General features: G+C 39.8%; 1 protein-coding gene across 3 annotated transcripts in view; it reads right to left on the reverse strand.

The window, feature by feature from the left end:
- Nucleotides 1–23598, reverse strand: part of Myom1 (myomesin 1) — a 163970-nt gene that overhangs the window by 6721 nt on the left and 133651 nt on the right. For all 3 annotated transcript variants that reach the window (XM_008834616.1, XM_029564280.1, XM_017798566.1), the window contains 10 exons: nt 19575–19711; nt 17804–17948; nt 16146–16205; nt 15789–15856; nt 11576–11689; nt 10196–10283; nt 9144–9182; nt 8947–9052; nt 3412–3575; nt 312–348 (listed from right to left, as the gene is read on the reverse strand). In XM_008834616.1, coding sequence (XP_008832838.1) covers nt 312–348; nt 3412–3575; nt 8947–9052; nt 9144–9182; nt 10196–10283; nt 11576–11689; nt 15789–15856; nt 16146–16205; nt 17804–17948; nt 19575–19711 — 958 coding nt within the window. The remainder of the gene's footprint in view (nt 1–311; nt 349–3411; nt 3576–8946; nt 9053–9143; nt 9183–10195; nt 10284–11575; nt 11690–15788; nt 15857–16145; nt 16206–17803; nt 17949–19574; nt 19712–23598) is intronic.

Below are 23598 nucleotides of genomic sequence, written 5' to 3' on the forward strand. Positions count from 1 at the left end.
CACCCCCCCACCCCGCACACCTCCCTGCCCTTAGTGCTGGCTTGGAAAACTGCTCTTTCAGTTATGAATCTACTCTGAGGTAACACATGAAGAGCTATGACACACTTAGATCGCATTTTAATACACAAAGGAGTGAAGGAAAGTCCATGGCCTGCTTCAGACACTTGGCAGCTCAACTAACAGTGTCAAGTAGGACTTTTCCTGTGCTTGCTGAAACAAAAGACTCTTTCTGATGTCAGATAGGCAAGTGGCACACAAGGTTCCAGGGACATTACTGCACAGAAGTGGTACTTGCCAAGAAGGGAACTTACTTTAACCTCTGGAACTCAGCAAAGGCTTCATCAAATGCTTTAAAAGAAAAAAAGGAAAGTTAAAATTTTCTCAGTCAGAACTGACAACACACAGGGCTGATTAAAATGCACAAGGCAAGGTTTCTGCCTGACTCTGAGTAAGACAGCCCATGGATTCAAATTACAGCTTAATGCTCTCAACAAGACGACCAAGTACTTTCTAAGCAGAAATTATGTAGTAGATTTCAGAAGCTTTCATCTTGGCAAGAGACCTTCAACCTTAAGCAAAAATGCCAGCCATCAGTTCCACCCAAGAAAAAAATGAGGATGAAAGTCTGTTTCAAATAAAAGTAGGTTGTCGAAGCATCCTGAACATCAAACAAGCTTTTTCTTATACAGTATCCCTGATAGACTCCTGACTAGGGAGTCCAAATGTCTTCATGCAGGGTTTTCTGGTCCATTTGGGCAAAAGAGCACAGTGAGTGAGGGTTGTCGTGCTGTGTGCCAAGACTGACCTTGAGTCCACTGTCTATCCATCCCACAACAGAGCCCCGAGGCAGCATTTTTTTTTCTTCCAATTTGACTTTTTAAGTATATTTTTGTTAACATACAATTTTTTTTTTATGTGTATGAGTGTATTGCCTGCACGAGTGTCCCACGGAGGCCAGAAGAGGGCATCTGATCCCCTGGAACTGGAGTTACAGATGGTTGTTAGCCACCATATGGGTGCTGGGAATTGAACCTGGGTCCTCTGCAAGAGCAACCAGTGCTCTTAACCACTGAGCCATTTCACCAGTCCCTCAAATGGGTTTCTTTGTGACATTTCATACATATGTGTCGTTGTGCTTCCCTTATGTCCCCCTGCCCATTTTCCCTTCTTTCACTGAGGCAGTATTTCTCAGACCACGATGGAGCTGAGATGAAGTGTGAGAAAGGGGTTAAGAATTGCAGTGTTCTCAAAGAATCCTGTCCCCGTGACTTCAGGTAGCCCCTCTGAGGCTCAAGAATCAATCTCTCTCTCTCTCTCTCTCTCTCTCTCTCTCTCTCTCTCACACACACACACACACACACACACATTTATTTCTGTGTGGGGAGGGGGTGTGCCTTGGCTCATGTAGGGAGGTCAGAGGACACCTTTCAGGAGTCAGTTCTTGCCTTCCATTCTGTTAAGGCAGGATCTTTCTGTGTCTGCTGCTATACAGCATACTTCAGGCTAACTGACCTTCCTGTTTCCAGTTGATTCTTCTGCCTCCATGCCCCAGTGTCAGGGTAGAAGTACTGGGGTTACAGATGCATACCAAGTGTCCAGCTTTTTACGTGAGCTCCGGGGACTGAACGTGGGATATCAGGTTTACACAGCTAGTGATTTTACCTCTGGGACCATCTCCCTAGCCCAAGAATCACATTTTAAGTCTAGAGAATATTCACATAATATTGGTTCCCTCTCCACTCACTTTATGCATGGAAAAATAAGTATAAAGTCAGGCTTCAAGTTGCCAGGCCTTATTTTTTCTCATCTGTAAAATGACTGAGATTCAAGTTGAGGTAGGCTGAGATTCTTCCTGTCCCCACACCACACTGAGAGTGTAGTCAGGCCACTCTGTGCTTGGTGGCAGTGGCAACTTGGGTAAGAAGAGCCACAGTCTTTGGCTTAAGGGGAATTTGAGAGTGGAATCATGAAATAAGCTTTAGTGTTAAAAATAATTTTTGAAAAGTGTTCAATCATCCACCCACTTGCTGCTTCCCCCTTTCTATCGTATTCCACATGGTCAGATGGGCTGTGGAAGAAATTCAGTGGTGCGGGCGCATTGTGGGTCAGGAAGTCCTGGACTCTGGTGCAGCCACTCCCATCGCTGAAAATCCTTCAGCAAGTCTTTGCAGGCATAATAGGTAGGTGGGGTGAGACCAAGGGGATTCAGAGAGCACCGCTTGCACACACACACACACACACACACGCACGCACACGCACGCACGCATGTTTAGGAAGCTGCTCTCTGAATTATGAATCTGCTCTGAAGTAGAAAAGCATGAAGAGTTACAGCACACTTAGACTGCGTTTTAATGCACAAAGGATAGAGGAAAAGGCAGTCCACAGTCCCCGTCACTGACTTGCATCTGGACCATTTTACTCTTTGGGAAAGGACAGGAGGGAGGATGGAATGCTGAAGGGGGAGAAACGCTGTAATGTTTTCAGCTGTTGTTCACCTTATAGTTGTTTGCTTTTAACTTTTTACATTTTATTCAATAATTGGGCATCACCTTCGGTCTTTGCTTCTTGCAAATCATTTACGTGCACCTCTCATTGCTTTCTTTGCCTCTTTCCTCTTCTTTCCAGGACCCCCTAACCTCAGCAGACAGTGAAGACATCTGGGACCATTCAGACCCAGGCTCTCCAACTCCCTTCTGGTCTGCTCAGTGTTTGTCTTTGCTGCTTCTCAATTGCTCCTCTCTAGTTTTGGACAGAGCGCACCCTGTATTTATTCTCAGAGTCAACCCTTTCCCCTCTGCCTTTGGTCTCACTCCATCCATTCTTTGGAGCTTTGATGTCAGTGATTTCCCTTCACTCACATATATTCTATCTTCACAGTCAAACTAACTGGTTTCTTGGACTTGATGAAGATGCTCAAATGTCAATCACCATACACAACTACTTTTCACTGTGTGTTCTTCAGAAGTGATCATGAGTTAACTGCCCTCTTTGTGAGAATTTGCATACAAGAGTGGCACTTTCTCTCCACAGTTACTGTCTCCCTCTTACTTATTACTGGTTGTCTGCCCCCTGAATTCTCGCTTCAGTCACCACTACTGATTAAGACTGTCTTGCTAAAGCACTATAAATAAAACGCACGAGGGGCCACTGTTTCAGACTGGCTACTGCACTAGTTCTCCACAGACCAGACCTAACCAGAAGAGTCACTCATGTTAGGTGCCGTGACATCAAACTGAACTTAAAAACAGGCCAGGTTTCTAAAACATGGGATTCAAAGTAACCAATCAGAACGGGTTTATTCAACCCAAACATGCTGAGGAAATTTTGTTCTTCAACATCACTAATATCACACCTGTTTTAACATTACGAATGTAACACGCTATAGTAAGTTAGAAGCCGTGGAGTGTTTACCTTGTCCGGAAAGGTCCACTGTCTTCTGGTGTCCCGTCTTACCATCAAAGAGCTCCATGACATATTTTCCTTTGTCATTTGGAGTAGGCTCATTGATTTGTAGCCAGATCTGCTCCCCGGTGACCCCACTCTTAACTCTGTCTGTGTACTTAATACCAGTCCCACTGTTGAAATCAAAGAAAGCATTGTTACTGTTTAATTTCATGCAGAGTGATCTTTCCTGTCTCTTATTAAGGGGTCTTACTATAAACACTTTTAGGCTTTAAGAAAACATGAGACCTGCGAATGTTTTTCTGCTTCAGGGTAATTATGGGCCCTGAAGCCCAGCACTTGAATTTCAAGGCCCTGGGACCTATAGTCTGAACATCTGTTTAACTTCCCATAGGAGTCTGGGGCTCAGGGAAAATGTCAAAACCAATGCTTCTCAGTGGTTTTAATTATCTTTGTTTTTGCTTTGGTTTATTTGTAGGATTAAGAGCATCTTTAAAAGTGAAAGGCCAAACTGCATACTATTTTGCTGCATAGTTAATGTAGATGTTTTACGGCCAAAGTAGATTTTATAAGCTAGTCAAATACACACTTAAGGGGATTATCTGTGTGTGACATCTATTGATATATGCTGCTCCAAAGCTATTTAAAACTTACATAAATATGCACTAGATAGTAGAGACAAGAGTCAATAAAAAAGCAGAGTGGTTATGATGAATGAGGCATGTGTACTGACCCTGTGTGAGTTCCTGAGTTTTCTGCCATAGGTCATGGACAGACCTGCTATTGTGTTCTCTGTAAGAGAACAAAAGGAAATACAGCCCTTCCAACTGTGATCTGATTCAAATGCTATTGCCATATAGGTAAAATAAGGGAGGGGTTGAGAGATAATCTCATAGTACTAAAAGAAACTTCATGAAGAGTTTGTGATACTGAAGAAACTTTTTATTTTATTTAATTAATTAATTAATTAATTAATTAATTTATTTATTTTTATACCCATGAAGAAACTTTTTAAAAGCAGAATAGGGCCAGTGAAGACTCAGTGGGTAAAGACATTTGTAGACATTTGTGGTTAAGCCTGATGACCTGAGCTGGATCCCCAAAACTCACATTGTGGAAGGGGAGAACTGACTCCTGCAGGCTGTCCTCTGACATGTGCTGTGACATGTGAGAACACATAAATATACATAATAAAATACCTTATTATAGAGTAACAATTTTATATGGAGAAAAGTTTGAAAGAAAGTACCTTATGATTTTCATAATGTGGCTAGAAAAACTATGGGTGACATCATATTATAAATTCTTTCTATTTTACATTATAATATTATAAATGAATTTTCTAAAATAAGCATGCACTAAGTTTATAATTTAAAGATGAACATTCAAAAACAAACCAGAAAGTTTTACCTTTTAATAAAGGGGGGGGCTATGGGAGGGTGCCAGTGGGGACGGGAGTATAAAGATGATTAAGACTGTTTGAGCTGTTCTGTATGAAATTCACAAAAAATTCAATAACAAAATTAAAAAATATATTTAGCATTTTTCATAATACTATATGCATTGGGGGGATTTATTCACATATCTTTAAAGATATCAACAATTCAAATGCCATAAAACTAGGGTAAAGAGCTAGGCGTGGTGGCACATGCCTTTAATCCCAGCACTTGGGAGGCAGAGGCAGGTGGATCTCTGTGAGTTTGAGGCCAGCCTGGTCTACATAGCAAGTTCCAGGTCAGCTGGGACTACAGGGAGACCTTGTCTCAAAAAGACCCAAAACAAACAAACAAACAAAAAAACAAAAACAAAACAACCCCCCCCCCACAACCTAGGGTAAAGAAACCCATCTGTATCCTGCAGGTTTTAGCCTGAACAACAGATATGTCTAAGAGTCAGACAAGAAGAACATTCTCCATTGTGCAATAATAAATGCCCGAGTTCTTTACTCTCCAGTGAGCATGCACAATGGTATCTTCTATGTATTAAGCACTTCAGACAGAATGGCTATTATTGTTTTATATGAGAAAAATAACATCCATAGAATTAAATGACTTTTTAAAGAAGATAAAAGCAAAGTCAAGACTAAAGCCCACTTTAAGGTGAGTTTTTCTTCTCATTTTGCCACATACCTACAAGACAGTAAGACAACCCTCAATTACTGAGTGTTTCATAGGAACACAAATATATGAGAAACTCATGAAGCTGACAAGAACAACATCGTGGGAAGTTCATGCCTCACTAGTCTAAGAGCCATTTCCTTAAAACAGATTTTTGATGTTCTTATTCTTTAAACAAATAATTCTTTTAAAAAGATATAACTTTAAAAAATTATTTATTTATTATTTTAGTGGAGTGTGTGTGTGTGGACCACAGTGCATGGGTAGAGGTCAGAGGACCACTTGAGGCAGTTAATTTTTTCCTTCTACCATGTGGGTCCTGGGGATGGAACTTAGGTCTTCAGGCCCTGGAGCAAGCACCTTCATCCACTGAGCCATCTCACCAGTCCCAGGATATAAATTTTTAATTGATGATTCAACTAATTTTACTTCCCTCATTCCTCAAACTGATATATTGCAATGTGCTAGATGTCACAGGGGAATTTCCTAGGATTTGATCTATTTTAACTTTCAATTACTTCCCTACAGTGGGTTCTCAAAGACAGAGACAAAGAACAGAGAGTTCAAGCATTCCACACTGGAATTTTACTAGTTCTCCCTTCAGAACTCAGTATACCATTAATACTACTGATAAAATACTATTCTACATAACATTCCAGTCATTTTAAAGGAAACACACGTGACTGCTTTCAAGGACCCAACTCTAGTTAACCATTCAATTCACTTTTTTTCTTTTTCCTTACTTTTCGTGGTGTTAGGGATCAAACTCAGGGCCTTATACTCTACCACTAAACTATACCACCAGCTTTATACTGTTTTTTAAATTAAAATTGTTAACTGGTGCATACAAGTTTAATGGGGTAATTTGGAATTTAACTTTTTTTTTGTTTGTTTTGAGACGGGTCTCACTCTGTAGCCCAAGTTGGCCTTAAACTTCAATCCTCCTGCTTCCTGAGTGCCGGGATTATAGATATGCACTGCTATGCTCACGGTAATGTGATGTTTTCCATTGTTTTTTAAAAAATATTTTGTTTATTATTATTATTTTTAATGTGTATGAGTATATTGCCTGCACGTATGTAAGCACACTCATGTCATACAATGTCTGCAGAGGTCAGAAGAGGGCATTAAATTACCTTGGAACTGGAGTTATAGATGGTTATTAGCTGCCATGTGGGTGCTGGGATTCAAACTTGGGATCTCTGTAAGAGCTGCTTAACTGCTTAGCCACTGCTTACCTGCAGATCCATCTCTCCAGCCCCTTGCCATTGTTTTTTTGAGATAGACTCTTGCAATGCAGCCTAGGTGGCTGGAAGTTCTCTGTGTTGCCCAGATTGGCCTTGAACTCACAATCCTCTTGCTTCAGCCTCCCAAATCATGGTATTATAGCTATGTGCCATCATATCTAGTGGTATCATATTTTCAATATATACTTTTATTATATACAGACTAATACATACTAATTTATATATATATATATCCTAAAGACAGTATAATATTTAAATTAGGCAAAATGTATCTTCTCAAACACTTATCATTTCTTTATGGTGAAAACTTCAAAATCCTTTCCTCTAGCTTTTTGAAATATGCAATATATTATTGTGAGTTATCGTCACTATACTATGCGATATCACGTAAGAACTTCTTGCTATATTCTGAGTGCCTATTGATCAACCTCCCCTTCCCCCATTCTGGACTTTCCATGCAATTTGGGAAGGTGTGTGTGTGTGTGTGTGTGTGTGTGTGTGTGTGTGTGTACTACAATGAGCAAGTCTGGAGCAAGACTGACTAGGCATATCCCTCAACTCACTTCTTAGCTCTGTGATCCTGTCATGTTGCCTTCCTGAGCTTGAGCTTCCTCATGACTGGAGTGAGGAATACTTACTGCATAGACTGTGAATGTGAAAGAATCCATATATCTAAGAGTTTGCAGCAATGCCTATCAGACTGTCCATGCCCATTGAAGGTACAATATAAACATTGTTATCTATATCCTCTAGGGCCACAGGACCTCTGTTGACAGTTTGGAATGAATGTCTACAGCACACTAAAATTAGGCCGAAGGTGGCTACGTCCAAAAAGATTATCTACACCATTTCTCTGTTCTATTTCCACCAAGGATGTCTCAATGAAGCCCAGGGGTTAAGTATATGTTCAGGATTAGGACAGGAGGTCTTAAAAGCAATCCCTCTGTAACTCTACAAAGGCAGTCTGGGATTAGGACAGATCTCCAAGCTCAATCCAATTTAAACTCAGATCCCCAAAGTGATCGTGACATTTCTAAACCCTTCTGAAGGTGGACAGGAACCATGTTAATGTCCAATTATCCATCTGCTATAACACTGATAAGCCTAGATACTTCTCAGGATGAAGCTTGTATGGTAAAAGGCCTTGAACTCATATAACAGGAAGTGTGGTACAAAAATGTCCTGGTGCACATTGCTTCAGACCTTAGCATGTGTTGATTCTATCTAGAGAGGACTAGAAGCATAGCTCTGGATGCCTGGCTGAGAACAGACAGCCTTCACACAGCTGTCTTGGGTGGAGGCTACATTACAGAGATGCCTATGATGATGCTTTTTAGATCACAAGGGAAGAAGTACTGCAGCCATTATGGTTCCTTACTCTGGACACATTGAGGGAAAGAGCTAACCTCACAGTAAAGGAGGGGGTTAAGTGTCTTATGGTCCTCAATATATACCCTGAGAATTAGGAAGATGCCTTACAAGGGGGAAGAACTCAGGAACCCCCATCCCTAACTGAGGAATTATGAAGTTAATGGCTTTTGGGGGAAGGAGAGCCAGTTCTTCTTATGGGTGTGACCACTGGCAGGTCAACCACATTGAAGGAGATGGCACCGCACCTAGGTGTATATGGGCAGCACAAATTGGACTCAATGGTTTTTTTTTAAAAAGTGAAAAAAGAGGACAAGAAATTGGTGGTGGTATATTGGGTGACAGAAGGGGTGGACCTGGAAGGAGTGCGGGGAGAAGTGGGATTAAATATTATTCAAATACATGTATGACATTATCAAAGAATAAAAATATTATATTAAAGATATTTAAAGATTTAAGTTATGGGGTCTGGAGAGACAGCTCAGTGGTTAAGAGCACTGGCTGCTCTTGCAGAGGACCCAGGTTCGATTCCCAGTACCCACATGGCAGCTAACAAACATCCGTAACTCCAGTTCCAGGGGATCTGACGCCCTCTTTTGACTTCCTCAGGCATTGTACGACATGGGCACACTTACATACATGCAGGCAATGCACTCATACACATAAAATGAAAACAATTTTTAAAAAAGTTTTAAGTTATGAACAGAAAAAGAAAGAACACACCTCAGTTGAAGGGGAAGGCTTTTGTTCTCATTTCCCCTTCCTGACAGTGCAGAAAGAACTACATAGCAAGTCAGTTTGCATTTACTCACTTGTGGGACCAGTTAACTTTCAAATCATCCAGGTAGTAAGTGACGAAGGAGTACAGCCGAATGCCCTCTGCTGTGCTCTGGATTTTCAGATCTGTGGCCGACAGAGCTGAGGGAGAAAGCATTATAGTTCATGCAGCTGTCAGTCCATCCTGGCAGCATAAATGAGGCACTGCTGGAGCAAGAAAATGGTAACCTACCTATTTTCCTGCACACTTCAGTCATCAGGTCTTTGAAGGCTGTGGATAGAGGCACATAGCCAAAACTTTAGCAAAAGCATGCCCCATATCTGGTCAAATTCAAATCATTAGATCTCAAAAAAGTCCCTGTCTGATAAAAGGCATTGGACAGAAGGTGAATTTGTTGACTCATTGGTAATTAGTGCTTTTTCAGAAAACAATTCAATTTTTATCAAGTTTGAAAAAGATTTTTGCTTATTTTGATATATTTTTCCTCAAATTATTTGTAATTAATGTGTTATGTACATCCTAGAAAAAGCCACAGTAAGGTTTTCAGGAAGGTTTTTGGCTTTGGGTCTCTCTCTTCATAAGTCCTAAGCTTTAGTTCATATTACAGGAACGGTCTTATCTGTGCCATCAGTTCATAATGAATTAACCATGTAGACGTGTTGCCTTCCTCAGCCTAATAACACCACCTGCCAATAAACATGTTAGCTCCATCTCTACCGAGAGCTGGAGAGCCAACTAAAAGTTAGCCTTCTGCTGGCTGATTGTGATCCTACTATGAAATCTTGTTCAGGTAGAAAACTGGATGTCTGGGATCACAACTAAGCTTTTATTATCATGAGATACTTGTCCTTAGTAGTCTCTGAAAAGTGGAAATTGCTGCCTTGCTCTAACAAACGCAAGGCTTCAAATTTTATTATCAAATTTTCTTGCCACCCCTAACAATGGGCTATTTTTCAGCATGCTCCTCACAGAAGGTTTTGATCCCAGAACATTTTTGTAGCATTGAAACAAAGATGATGATTTAAATTGAAAACAGACTTCTAGTGACCTGTGGGCTATAAATTCTTTAGGGATCAAAAGTACACTTTTGGTTTTGAGGAAGACCAAAACTGAAATGTTTTTGAAAAAGAACTTTTGAAAAAGTTTGCTCTGCTGGAATTTCAACTAAACCAAAACCAGTGGATACAGATCAGTATGACTTCAATGGCCACCCCAGCCCCATCATGATTCTGGTAACTGTCTTCAGAACCCTTGAAACAGATCCCAGCTGTGGGTGGACCCACCTTCATCCACAAGCTTCAGTCTGCTTTTATCTTTTCCTCGGTCATCTTTCAGGATAACTTCATAAAATCCAGCATCTTTCTTGGAAAACTAAGAAGACAATAAACACTGCAGCTTAATTTAGTTCAGGATTGGTTGTTACATTTGTGTGTATGTATGTGTGCACACACACGTGCATGAAGTGCATGTGTATGTTCATGTGTGTGTAAGTGCAGATATGTGTGGGTGTGCATGCACACGTGTGTGGAAGCCAGAGTCAACTTTGGATATTGCTCTTTAGGAGACTTCTACTGCGTTTTTGATACAGTCGTTCATTTGGACCACAGTTACATTAGCTGGTCAGCAGGCCCCAGGGAGCTATTTGTCTTTGCCTCCCAGCATTGGGGTTAACAAGTATGTACCCCATGCCTGGACTTTAATGACGGTGTCAGAGATCAAACTCATGGCAAGCACTTAACTGACTGATCTCCTAGCATTTTAAGGTCCTTAATTTATGAACTATTATGAAAACCCACACTGAACAAGCATCTAGCCATAGCAATGACAATTCACAGATGCACCTAACCCTAATTATTTTCCCAGCTAGTACTCCTGACTTTTTAGCCCTCTAAAGCTACAACGATTTAAGCCTTCAAGTCTTTAAGTTTTTTTACTCTACTTTTGTTTATTAAAAAATAATTAATTACTTTAAGTGTCAGGTATATGTCTGTAATCCCGGCACTTAGGAGGCAGAGGAAGAAGGATCAGGAGTTTAAGGCCAGCCTTGGATAAATAGCAAGTTTGAGGTAAGTCTGGGCTACAGGAGACCCAGTCTCAATAAGCAAAGTCAAAAGAAAATAAGCTCCAAACAAAAACCTTAGAAAAAGAACAACAAAATAATAATTACATATATTTGCAAGCTATTCTTTTTTAACTTAAAAAAAAAGCCACCATTTAAGTGAATATTGTGTCTTTCTAACTTTGTCTTTTAAGGAACAAGGTATGCCATGCAGTTTAAGAATGAGCAAAGAAGAGCCCAATTAGCTGTCTGTGTTTTTAAAATGTAGATCAAAAGCAAGTGTTGCAGCATCTAGTTGGTTTTGGTTGGAAATTTGACAAGGTATGTTATCATGAGGTTTAAGTACAAACAAAGAAGAACCCAATTAACTGCCCATTTCTAAAAAATAAGATAAAAGTAGTTTAAAAAGCAAGCATTGTAGAATCCAGTTGGTATTGCTTAGAAATTTGACAAGTGCACACATGTTGCAAAGTAAAAGAAGCTTAGTGCTGCTTTATCCATCGGATGTCAGCTGAGTTCTTTCACGTAATAACTGCTGAATCCAGCTTCTGTTGGGGGTGAGTGTAGTACAGAGCCAGCAGGCTCTATGGTGACAGCCACCCACCTCTGTTATAAGCAGGGTGCAGATGCCGTCCTTAAAGTCATGCTTTTCATCCACTGATATCTCCCGCTCATCTTTGTACCACACAATGTGAGTCTCTTTTTTAATATTTGCCACCTGGAAGAAAAAGAATTACCTTCCTTAAAATATAGAAATAAATTTTATTCTTATGAAGGTAAACAGTTCTTAATGTATTAGAGTATTAAAGAGAAAACACTGAACCAGGAATAAAAAGACACAGATTTCTAAGGGAATTAGTCCAAAACTACTTTCGTTGAAAAAGGGGTTACAATAAAGTATATGCCAGTGAATAAGCCTAAATCAAAAGCACCTTCATTTCCAGTGGAAAAGTTGTCTTTACACCTGATTTCCATGACAAATATAGAGATTCTGTACTAGTTAGTGGAACCAGTCTCTGTATTGCTGTAGGGATAGAGCAGAAAAATCAAAACAGAATGGTAGAATGGAGGCTGTCCCAATGCCAGACTCACCCCAAAGGAGTGGTGAGATCAGCAGTCGGGCCAGCTTGTGTCAGTCTAAATGGTTTCAAAACCAATTTAAAATTGCTGCCAGGGAAAAGTGTACTCATTAAAATTTGACAGACTGAAAAAGTAAAGCACTTTTCAAACTAAAAATATCATTGAATAAACTGGGCATGGTTGTATAGGCTAATAGTCTTGCTGAGGTTTCCTGAGCCCAGAAATTTGAAAGTGGCCTAGTCAACATATGAGCTCCTATCTCCATCCCAAAAGCCCTTGAGTAGAAAAGAAAGAATAGATATTGTGTGAGTGTGTGTATGTAATATGCATATGTAAATGAAAATAAAATTCTCAAAACCAAGAAAAGACAAACCCTATTGTGTTAAAATAATCTTAAGAGCATCACCAAATGAACAAAATAAATAAGCCCCAATTTATATCTAAAAACTTTAATGAGACAATGAAGTGCTACAAATATATGTACGGTTTACTTAGTTGTTTATCAATTTTGAAGAGATGCATGTAGATCCTAATCTGTATATCACAACATTTCAAATGGACTAAATAATCTCATACAGTTGGTGGGGATCCTGAGCTTTATCTACACATTTGAATTTCTTTTACATTTTATTTATTTTTATTTTATGTGTATGAGTGTATTGCCTGAATGTGTATAAGTGCACCATGTACAAGAAATGCCTAGGCAGAGGCCAGAAGAGGGTGTCAGAGTCCCTGGAACTGGAGTTTAAGGATGGTTATTAGCCACCATGTAGGTGCTGGGAATATAACCTGGGTCCTCTGGAAGAACCAAAAATGTTCTTAATCACTGAACAATCTCTCCAGTTCTGCATTTGAATTTTTTTTTTACAAAGGAGAATATATCCTTGTATTTCTTAAAATTTTAAATTGTATAGAAGAGTAAAGGCTTCGTACAAATCAAGAAAATAACCCCAAAGACCCCGAATAACTGGTAAGATATACACACATTTCTCCAAAGAGGAAATACAACTACAAAACAAACATGGAGAAAGTGTTTAGTCTCATTATAAACAACAACGACAACAAAATGTTTTACTGTGTTGAAAGAATTTCAGCTATGGGTTGGGGCTGTAGCTCAGAGCCAGAGCATTTGATTCGCATGTGCAAGGCCCTGGGTTTAATCTCTGGAACACACACACACACACACACACACACACACACACACACACACGATATTCATCTAATAAGAGCTGGTACTGATAACAGTGGTGAAGCCAGTAAAGAAAAGGCTGGTTTCTTTTTTATTTTTTTAAAACATTTTATTTATGATTTTTATTTTATGTGTATGCGTGTATTGTCTACACATAGGCAAGTGCACCCGTGTCATGCAATGCCTGCGGAGGACAGAAAAGGCCATTGGATTCCCTGGTACTGGAGTTACAGACAGTTGTTAGCTGCCATGTGGGTGCTGGGGTTTGAACCTGGGTCTTCTGCAAGAACAGTCAGTGTTTTTAACCTCTGAGCCATCTCCCCAGCTCTGAAAAGGCTGGTTTCTGAATTACAGAAAGTTATTGTGTCACTTGGTGGCATTGCTTGTGATAAAGATGACCCAGTTAAAAAACTGCGTCTGAACTGGAAGGAACTAGAAATGTTCTGAACTTGTTGAATACACTAACTCTTGTCATTATGGTACCCTCCTTGCAGGGATCCCAAAGGCTCACTCTGGGGAGTTGTGACAGGAGGTTCTGGGTACTTGGGGGCTGTGTAGTTTCTTGTAGCCAGAGCACCTCCTGTTTCTGCCTCAGGTGGTTCTTGTTTTTGTATCCAGGGGCAGCAAAGGGAATACTACCCACGTGTACTCCTGCAGTAGAAGGGCACCCAGTGCTGTTTTGTGGGCAAGCTGGGGACTTCCTCAGTCCTTTGGAATAGACTAACTGGGGTCACTGTGAGACATGTGGGTCAATGTTCAGTTGCACATGCTGCATAAACTATATATAGTTTAATACTAAGTTGCTAAATTTACATAAGTTGTTCCAATGATGTAACAAAGAACCATGGGACAATAGAGGAAGGTTCAATCAAGCTGGACTGAGAGGGGAGAGGCCTTACAGAGATAACTGAGCTGGGCCTTGAGAAGGGATTTAAGCATAAAGGCTGAAAGTAGGTCATCTGGGTCTGAAAACAGCAGCGCAGACAGATGATGTGTGAATGGCCATTACTATTTCTGGGCTGTTGTTCCTGGGGAAGGGGCTGGTTCTCCTGAGGAAAGTCATTAGAGTGGGCACCAGAGCCCACCCCCTAGAGAGCAACAGGCAGCACAGGAGAGGGGGCACACACTGTGCGTCTGGGATGAGAAGCAGAGTGGGAAAAGCAGGGAAGGGCACACAGAGAGGCACAGAGATGGGGAGGCCTTGGGCTGCTGCCCGAGAGTGAGTTTTCCCAAGAAGTCTTGTTATTTCCTGAGAGGCAGAAATCTAGAACTTATTTTTCTTAGTGATTTCTGGTAAACTGCTGTTTCTTCAGCTTTATCAGTTCTTGTACTGCACTTGGGTTCTGGCTTTCATGACAATTGCATGCTAAATGCCAGGTCCACAATTCTGTTTTACTATTGGCCATCATGACCTCACATTCCAATCTTATCCAACAATTCCAAAATGTCTCCAAAATGTCTTTTAATTAAGAAATACATTTTTTGCCCCTGAGTTGGAGTGTCTTGCTACATTGAGAGGCTGTACTCTGGGTCCTGGGCTTATGTGAGCATCCTGAGTATATGGGACTACAGGCATGTGCCACCGTGCTCAGTTCCCTAACACTCTTTTCTATGGTTAAGTACTAAATCCAGGACCTTGCACATGCTAGGCAAGTGCTCTACCACAGAGCTACATCTAAAACCCTAACGATTCACTCAGCTAAGATATGCTAAGATGCAGAATAGTTCAGAATGCTATGCTGAACTTTCTTTCTGAATCTTCCCAGAGGCCTAGTAAAATGACTGGTTAGGAGCTCTAAGCCCTTTCCCAACCTCTGCCCCTGAAGGCAACATGGAGGTGGGACTGGAAGCACAGCTGGTAACACTCAGAGGCACTGACATGCAGGTCTCGGTGCGCAGGTCTCATGACAGAGAAGTTCACCAAAGAGCCCTGAGCTGGGATGAATCAGGAGGAGATAGACCACTTGGAATGTAGATTTGGCCTTGAACAAAACAGTGCGAGGGTCTCCAGAGTCAGCAGAAGTTGGGTATCCCTAATTCAAAAGTCCCATAATGCTCTACAATCTGAAACTTTCTAAGCATCAACATGACCACACAAGTGGAACAGTTCATGTCATGAAACCTTGTTTCATGTGCAAAATTATTTAAAACACTGTGTAAATTACCTGCAGGCATGAATGTCTCTATGAGAGATATATGAAACATGAATGAATTCTACATTTAGATTTGGGTCCTGCCCTATCCCAAAGTCCCAAATAGATCTCACTCAAACCATTTTGAATAAGTGATACTTGGCCTGGAGCTCAGTAGGAACCATGTCTTCATTAATAGGTCAAGGGTAACAGGAGCAGTCACCTTGCCTTCCCATATTTTTATGCTGTTTTGCTTTGTTTCTTACCAATGAAAGGTTACAGGAACATTCAATGTAAGGATGTATCTATTGCTTCTCATTTTGGATCAAATAGAGGAAGATGAAAAATTGATCTTTTCCTTCCTTAAATTCTAGTTTATTTCTCTTGAATCAAATATAATTTTATCCATATCTTACCTTGCATTTTAATAGTACATTACATTCACCAGTTACTTCCCAGCTCAAATACTCAGCAAAATGTGGACCTATAAAATTTTAATGACATAAACAATCACTTTATTAATACAAATGCAAAATCAAAGCTCATCCTTAAATCCTGAGGTGATTTATGTTTGAAGTCAAATTTTAAAACTTAAAGATTTAGTTTTAAAATATTTTAATGCCTACATATTTAATATTTATTTTCAACTATTTTTATTTACCAGACACTAGCACAGTCAATTCTGTTCATTTTAATTTGCTATGGAAATAACCTTTGGAATATTTTATACAAAAAAAGGTAAAGGTGTTTTTCAACCCATTGTCTATTTTTACCTTGTTTCCTGATCCATTCTTGCCTCTGGAATTCAGCTTCTTTCTGGAGCTTCTTATAAACTAGAAATTGGAAAACAAGGAAATATGAAACTGAGTTGAGCAGCACGAATCCACACGGCAGCCACCGTGCTAAATGACCATACTACTACAATGCTCGTGCATTGTGCTGACCCTGCTTGTTCTGAGTTTTGTTTGTTTATGAAACAGGGTCTCCCTGTAGCCCCAGGCAGCATGGAATTCACTATGTATAACTTATAGAGATGTACTTGCCTCTGCCTCCCTCTCAAATGCTGGGATTAAAGGCATGTACCACCACACATGGCTTCTTCTGATTTTTTTTTTTTTTGGTCTTTTTTGAGACAGGGTCTCTCTGTAGCCCCAGCTGTCCTGGAACACACTATGTAGACCAGGCTGGCCTTGAACTCACAAAGATCTGCCTGCCTCTGCCTCACAAGTGCTGGGATTAAAGGCATGTGCCACCATGCCTGGCTCATTCTTCTGATTTTTATAGGTCAAGAAATAGCCTTTGAGGGGCTAGAGAGATGGCTGGCTGCTCTTGAAGAAAATCCAGGTTAGAATCCCAGCACCCACATGGCAACTAACAACCATCTATAACTCCAATTCCAGGAGATCCAACACCCTCTTCTGACCTCTGTGGGCACTGTATGACATGGGTGTATGTACATACATGCAAGCAATACATTTATACACATAAAATAAAAGTTTTTAAAAAAGAAATAGCCTTTGAAAAATGACTGTTAACTGTGTGTATGTGTTCATGTGTGCACATGTGTGTTCATGTGTGTAGGCCAGAAGTAGACATTGGCAATCCTCCTTTCTCACTCTCCACCTTATTTTTCAAGGCAGGGTCTCCCTCACTAACCCCAGAGTTCGCTGATGTGGCTAGCCAGGCTGGCCAGAGAGCCCCAGGGATCTTCCTGTTCCTGTCTTCCCAGGGGATTATGGGTATGTGCTGCAGTGCTTGGCTTTTTATGTGGGTGCTGGAGACTGAAGTTGAGGTTCTCATGTTCGTGTGGCAAGCACTTGACTGACAAAGCCCTTGCTCCAGCCCAAAGGCTAGGTAACCGTCCCAGGGTCATAAAGCTAGAAAATAGTGAAACTGTACTGAATGTTGCAATATAAAGATCTGACAATCTTTCCATAGCTTTTTGAAGTGCCGTATCTTAAACCATGATGATTTCCACAAAGATTTATTGCAGCTGACCACTACTGTCTAGTTATATGATTGACAGATCTGACACACAATGCTTTCACATTTTTTGGTTTTTTTTCCCAAGTTTCCAATTTAGCGTAATCACACTGTAAAACAGTGTCAGGGTTTGTTTCTGTAACATATGCACGTACAGCCTTGGTTTTACTGTAACTTCATTTGTTGGAGAATTGAGTAGTATTTGTTTATATGTGAAACTAAGTCCAGTCATGCCTGAAAGCCAGGGACAGATTTGGTGCTCTTTTAAAGTAATGTTCATTTCTAGGTAATTGAATACTCTGGAAGTATTAACTAGACATTGTACTCTGATCTAGGAATTCAGTTACAAAACAGTTCCTGCCACCCCTCACAGGACCCCTTTCACACTGTGGGTGTTTGTGCTGAAGGAGTTCCGTGAGCCTCACTGTGTGTTCCCCAGAATTCTTACCATCTCCAATGAGGACAAGGGTAGAATGGCCGGTTGCTTTTCCATCTTGAATCTGGAACGTATATGTTCCCTCATCCTCATCCTGTAGCTTTTCCATGAACATTTCAATTATACCAGTATTTCGGTCAATATGCATCTTGTATTTCTTCAGGGTGAAAAGATAAAGACAGAGAAATCATTGAGACAAACATTTTACTTTGAAGAAAATAAGCCTGATGAAATAAAAATAAATCCCCCTAAATAATAATTTTAATATTTCTTGACAACTAAGCAAGCTGTTACAAATTTTGTTTCTGGAAAAAGAAATATATTTTGTGAGTATACAACTTAGGTAAGAATTGATTACTGAATAGTTTCAAATTTAATTTCCTAAACTGCTATAAAGTATTTATTACAAAGTATTCCCAAATTGTTTGAGATTCTTACTTTACCTTCTAGATGACATTGCTTTTAATTAGCAAAATAATATAAAATGACACTCATTTTACAAAAATGGTGATGTTGGCAGAGAGTGATACTCATTATGCCCCTCTTCCCTGGCCAGGGGGCACCACAGCAATTGATGAACATTTTGGAAATGGGAAGGAAATGGGCCACAGTGGACACATGAGTGACTTGATCTGGTTCTGTGTGAAGGTTCTCCCGTGTTGGAAAGGAATAGATAGCATACAAAGAAACACTACTCATTCTACCCACTACTGATGCTCATGTATTTAAAGTACAGCTCAATGCAGACAGAATCATTTATGCCTGTGAGAGCACAGGGGAAGGCGAGAGCCACTGAACCCCAAGTTCTTCAGCACTACTGGGCACTGTTATAACTCTACCGATGTCTATGGGGAAGACAAATGCAGCTCAGATGCTGTAACTACATCTATAAAAACTGTGCTTATATAAAAACTAAGTAGCATATGTAATATATACATATAACAACGTATGTGAATAAGATACAAATATACACACAAAAGCACAGTAGAAGTCCAATAACAGGCATGAAAAGGTACAAGAATCTGTGATTTTTCTTTTCTGATTCTTCAAGTTTTTCACACTAAAGATGTATTTTTAACCAAAAAGTGATGGTGGATATTCTTATCACAGTTTTCTTACTGAGACACAGAAACAGACCATTTTATCTGTAGAATGTGTCAAGCCTGCTGGTGTTTCTTATATGAACAGTCTGGATGATTTTAAACAACTCATTTTTTAAAAAAACCAACAAAACTCTGGATCTTGAGATTATGTGAACAGATTAATAGCTATGCAAGTAGCCAGTGTCCCCTTTGCCTACCCAGGAAAGTCATTCTGTTTTCATGAGGGACTATTTGCATAAGGGTTTATGACTTTTGTACTGGAAAAAAAATGATTGATTGATAGCACTCCTTTTCATAAAAACATCCCAGTTTGGCTAATACAATATAGTTAGACCATATTTTCCCTTTATCTTTTTTGGCATGTGTGGATGATGTTAAAAACTACCACCCTACTGCCTAGTAGTATTGTAACAATTTATCCTCATTCTCATAGGACATCTTCAACTCTTTCTACAGTGATGCATTTAAAATGGGGCTGGCAAGATGATTCTGTAGGTAAAGCACTTGTCACCAAACCCATATGGTAAAAGGAGAAAACCAACTCCCACAAGTTGTCCTCTGACTTGGGTGCTGTGTTTTTGTGCATGTGTGTGCGCACACATAAACACACATACACTAAATAAAATGTAATTAAAATATTAAAAGTAAATATTTTTAAATTTAAAAAATGCAAAGCCTACCGGCCCTTCAAAAATTTCCTTTTCGTTAAATATATAGTTGACTTTGGCATTCCCAGAGAGCTTCTCGGCCTGCATCCAAAACCGGACCTGACCTTTCTCCAAAATTTCAACTGCCAACTCTGATTTGGCAGGAACAGCTAGGAAAAATAAAAATACACATAATAAGTAATCATACTGGCAATCAATAATATTGATACAGATATTCTAACAAGTGCAAAAACAGCCAATAGAAATAGTGAGGTAGGCCCTGCTTCCTGCAGAGCCCAGTAAGAGTGTTATGGGAAAGCTCAATTGAGGGACAGAGGCCTGGGCTCTCATCCCCAGTACGCACCTTCCTTGAATCATAGTCATCTCCACTGTAACAATAAGGAAGATGAAGCTGCCTACAAAGGACTTCTAGTCAACCTCTGTGACTCCCAACTGTGGCTGTGGTTGGAGTTAGTCCAGGGAGATCACAAGGTAGGATGAAAAGAGTCTTGAGGTGACCCAGGACAGCTGTTGTCTAGCCCCAAGGTCTGCTACTAACAAGTGGTGTGGGGCAGGTTACTTTGTGTTGTTCATTTAACTAGTCTGCAAATTAATGGTATTAAACTAAATGCCATAATTAGTCAAGATATTTCCCAGTTCTATGATTCTAAAGTTTACTATCTTAAGTATTTAAAAATATTTACAGTCACCTTTGATTTTTTTCAAACAATTTAACTCACTTTGGTTCCTACTCCCAAATATTTTGTTAAAAATAAATTTACACATTTGTCCTTCCTTAACTACTGATTTTAAATTGTTGTACCTAGGAGGCTCCATTGGCCTTCCATATCTGTTTCATATTCATAAATTCAACCAACCATGGATCCAATATATATTTCCAACTGTACTGAACACTTACAGACTTCTGTCATGCTCTAAACAATATAGCAGAACAACTATTTATTTTGCATTAACATTGTATTAGGCATTATAAGTAATATAAAGATGATTTAACTGAAAGGGAGAATGTGGCGGCTTAATGCTGTTTTAGTTAACGGTCTTGTGCATCTGCAGATTTTGATGTCCACAGGGGGTCCTGGTACCAAGGTTCCACGGATACCAAGGCACACTATATACCAATATATACCAGTTCGTTTTGATTCCAAGACCAAATACAATTCTTCAGGCCAAATAAGTGAGTCATGGTCAAGAGGCTATATTAAAATATGGCATAGCTTTCTTCACTAGAGAGAGAGATGACATATAGTGGCTTTGATTTATACCTACATTGCTTAAGCCTTGAATCTCAGTAAAAGTTGACTAGCATCTCTCAAGACTAATTTTTAATTTTCTTTTATCTTCATGTGTTCTCTGGGAAGGCTCCTTCTACCATGTTCTGTGTCAGAGCAGTTCCAGGACACACTGTAGGTAAATGTGGCTGTTTCTCAGTTTAGTCCTTAACTTCCTTTAGAGGAAACCTCTACCCTTTACTTTCTCAAAACTGTTCTTAATTTATTTCAACATTTTAGCATATACTATATTTTAAATTACAAGATTCCCAAATGTGTACCCAATACATTACTATTTCTTTATAGTTATTCTAAGTCTACGCTTTTCAAGCTTTTTTGCATTTCCTCCTATCCACTGTAAAAAATTGTTTACAGATTTGTTCTGCTTCAGAATTAAGGAACACTCAGACATCCTGTACCAAGGGGATGTACCATGGAGGAGGAAAGATGGGTTCTGGAGTTGAAACGTGATCCTGAACAGTTGCTCCCCTCCTCAAGCCTCATGTTCCTCAACTGCCAACATGCATGTTGTGTGCCTCACATGAACATAATTAACTGTGGCACAACAGAATCATTTAAATATGGCAGATAACAATCAGGGTTGAGAAGGTCTGTCCCCCCTGCCACATACACACCAAGTTTACTGACAAGAAAACGGAAAGCCAGGAGAGAGTTGTGACATATCTGGGCCACAGAACTGAGCCCGGGTTAGTGCCACTATTTGGGTTGCTCTTTGTTCCAGTTCCACTTCTCTGATAAACGCTGTGGATTTCCATTGTGAGCAGATGTCTGAGTAAAGCAGATTAAAGGACAGTGCTCATGATCAGAGGCTAATGTCTGCAACAAGTAAGTCTTGAGAGTACAAAGCCTCTTCTAGAACAGTCTGGAGGCCTCATTCTGAGGCCCTTAATATATGGGTGATGTGGCCAAGAGTGGCAATGGGAAGGAAGGGACTGGCATTCTGGAAGGCTCCCGCTCCTTTGATGTTACCTGTCCTCTCTGTGTCATAAGAACATTGTCTGGAGGAACACAGGCTGCCATGAATTGCTGCTGAGGGCACAGAGCAAACATAGCGGATACAAGCATAGAAACAGACTGTTACAGGGTTAAGGGAACAGGCACTAGAGTCAGCCCCTTGGGCTTCATCAGCTGTAGGCAACTAGTCTAATTATTAACTCCTCTGGGCCTTATGTTCTTCACTTTTAAAAATCAAATCACTATATTCCTGACCCTTTCTGGGTCATTGAATAATTCAGTGATACATTCCATTTAAATACCGTAGAAAATGCGTAATAAATGCTCTAAAAATGTTGGCTATTAATATTTTGTTATCTGCTTTTTCCTCCAGTTGCTTCAATAACACCCTACAAATGCCAATTGTAAAATATAATGTGTTGAAAACTAAGAGTATGTAGCAATATATCTATATTTATGGATACGTGCTTGTGTATGTCTGCACAAAACATTGTATGTATAGGTAGGATAATTAGGGAATGTCTACAAAGGGAGATGACACAGGATGTTGCTGATACCATAGTATAATCTCCATCCTCGGACAAGCTGTCTCACCATGCTGCCATTTGGTATTAATATTGGTGAGGTAGACAATATTGTTTTCTATTTTTAAAAATATTTATTTATTATTTTTTATTTTATGTGTACAAGTGTATTGCCTGCATGTATGTGAGTGCACCCATGTCATGCAGTGCTGCGCAGGTCAGAAGAGGGCTTCGGATTTCCCTGGAACTGGAATTAAGGACGGTTGGGAATCGAACCTAGGTCCTCTGCAATCAGTGCTCCTAACTGCTGAGCCATTTCTCGAGCTCCTATTATTTTCTATTTTTACATCTATATATATTTTTCCTTTTTCTCATCTCTAGATTACCATCTCTGACAGTTCATTTGTTCTAACAAAATGTGTTATTTGTAGGTTGAAGGCATATGCTTAATGGCTTTCAAAATATTTTTGAAACTGACTTTATGGAGAATTTACTGTGCCAGAAGATAAAAGTACAGCATTCAGAAAATTTACATTCGATAAAAATGAGACATTTGAAACCTTATGTTTTCTTGAGAAATAACTTAATGACCAAGACTAAGTGGGCATAAATTGAGAAATTAGATGTGCTACTTTGACCCTGTTGGCAGATCTCTGAAAATGTTCATGTAGTGACTTCATCACTGTGGCTGGGGAAAGAAAAATACTGGAACTATCCTTTTTTTAAAAAAAACTTTAAAAAAATTTATTATTTTTATTTTACATGTATGTGTGTATTACCTGCATGCAGGTAAGTGCACCCGTGGCGTGCAATGCCCGTGGAGGTCAGAAGAGGCTGTCGGATCCCCTGGGACTGGAGTTATGGACAGTTGTTAGCTGCCATGCTCTGCCATGTGTTCTGAGATTCGAACTCAGGTCTTCTGTAAGAACAACCAGTGTTCTTAACTGCTGAGCCATCTCTCCAGCCCCTTTTCTTTTTTAAAATTAAAAAAAATTATTTATTATTTTTATACTGGAATTATTCTATTTTAAATAGTGCTTCAGGGGGCTGGAGCCATGGCTCAGTGGTTACAAGCACTGGTGCTCTTGAAGAGGACCCAGGTTCAGTTCCCAGTACCCACATGGTGGTTAACAACCATCTGTAACCCCAATTCCAGGGGATCTGATGCACTTTTCTGGCATCCACAGGTATTGCACAACACGGATATGCTTACATACAGGCAAAACACTCATACACATAAAATTTAAAAAAATAATAAAAATAAAATAT

This window comes from Nannospalax galili, unplaced genomic scaffold (genome assembly GCF_000622305.1).
Source record: "Nannospalax galili isolate Female #2095 unplaced genomic scaffold, S.galili_v1.0 scaffold155, whole genome shotgun sequence".
Taxonomy (NCBI): domain Eukaryota; kingdom Metazoa; phylum Chordata; class Mammalia; order Rodentia; family Spalacidae; genus Nannospalax; species Nannospalax galili.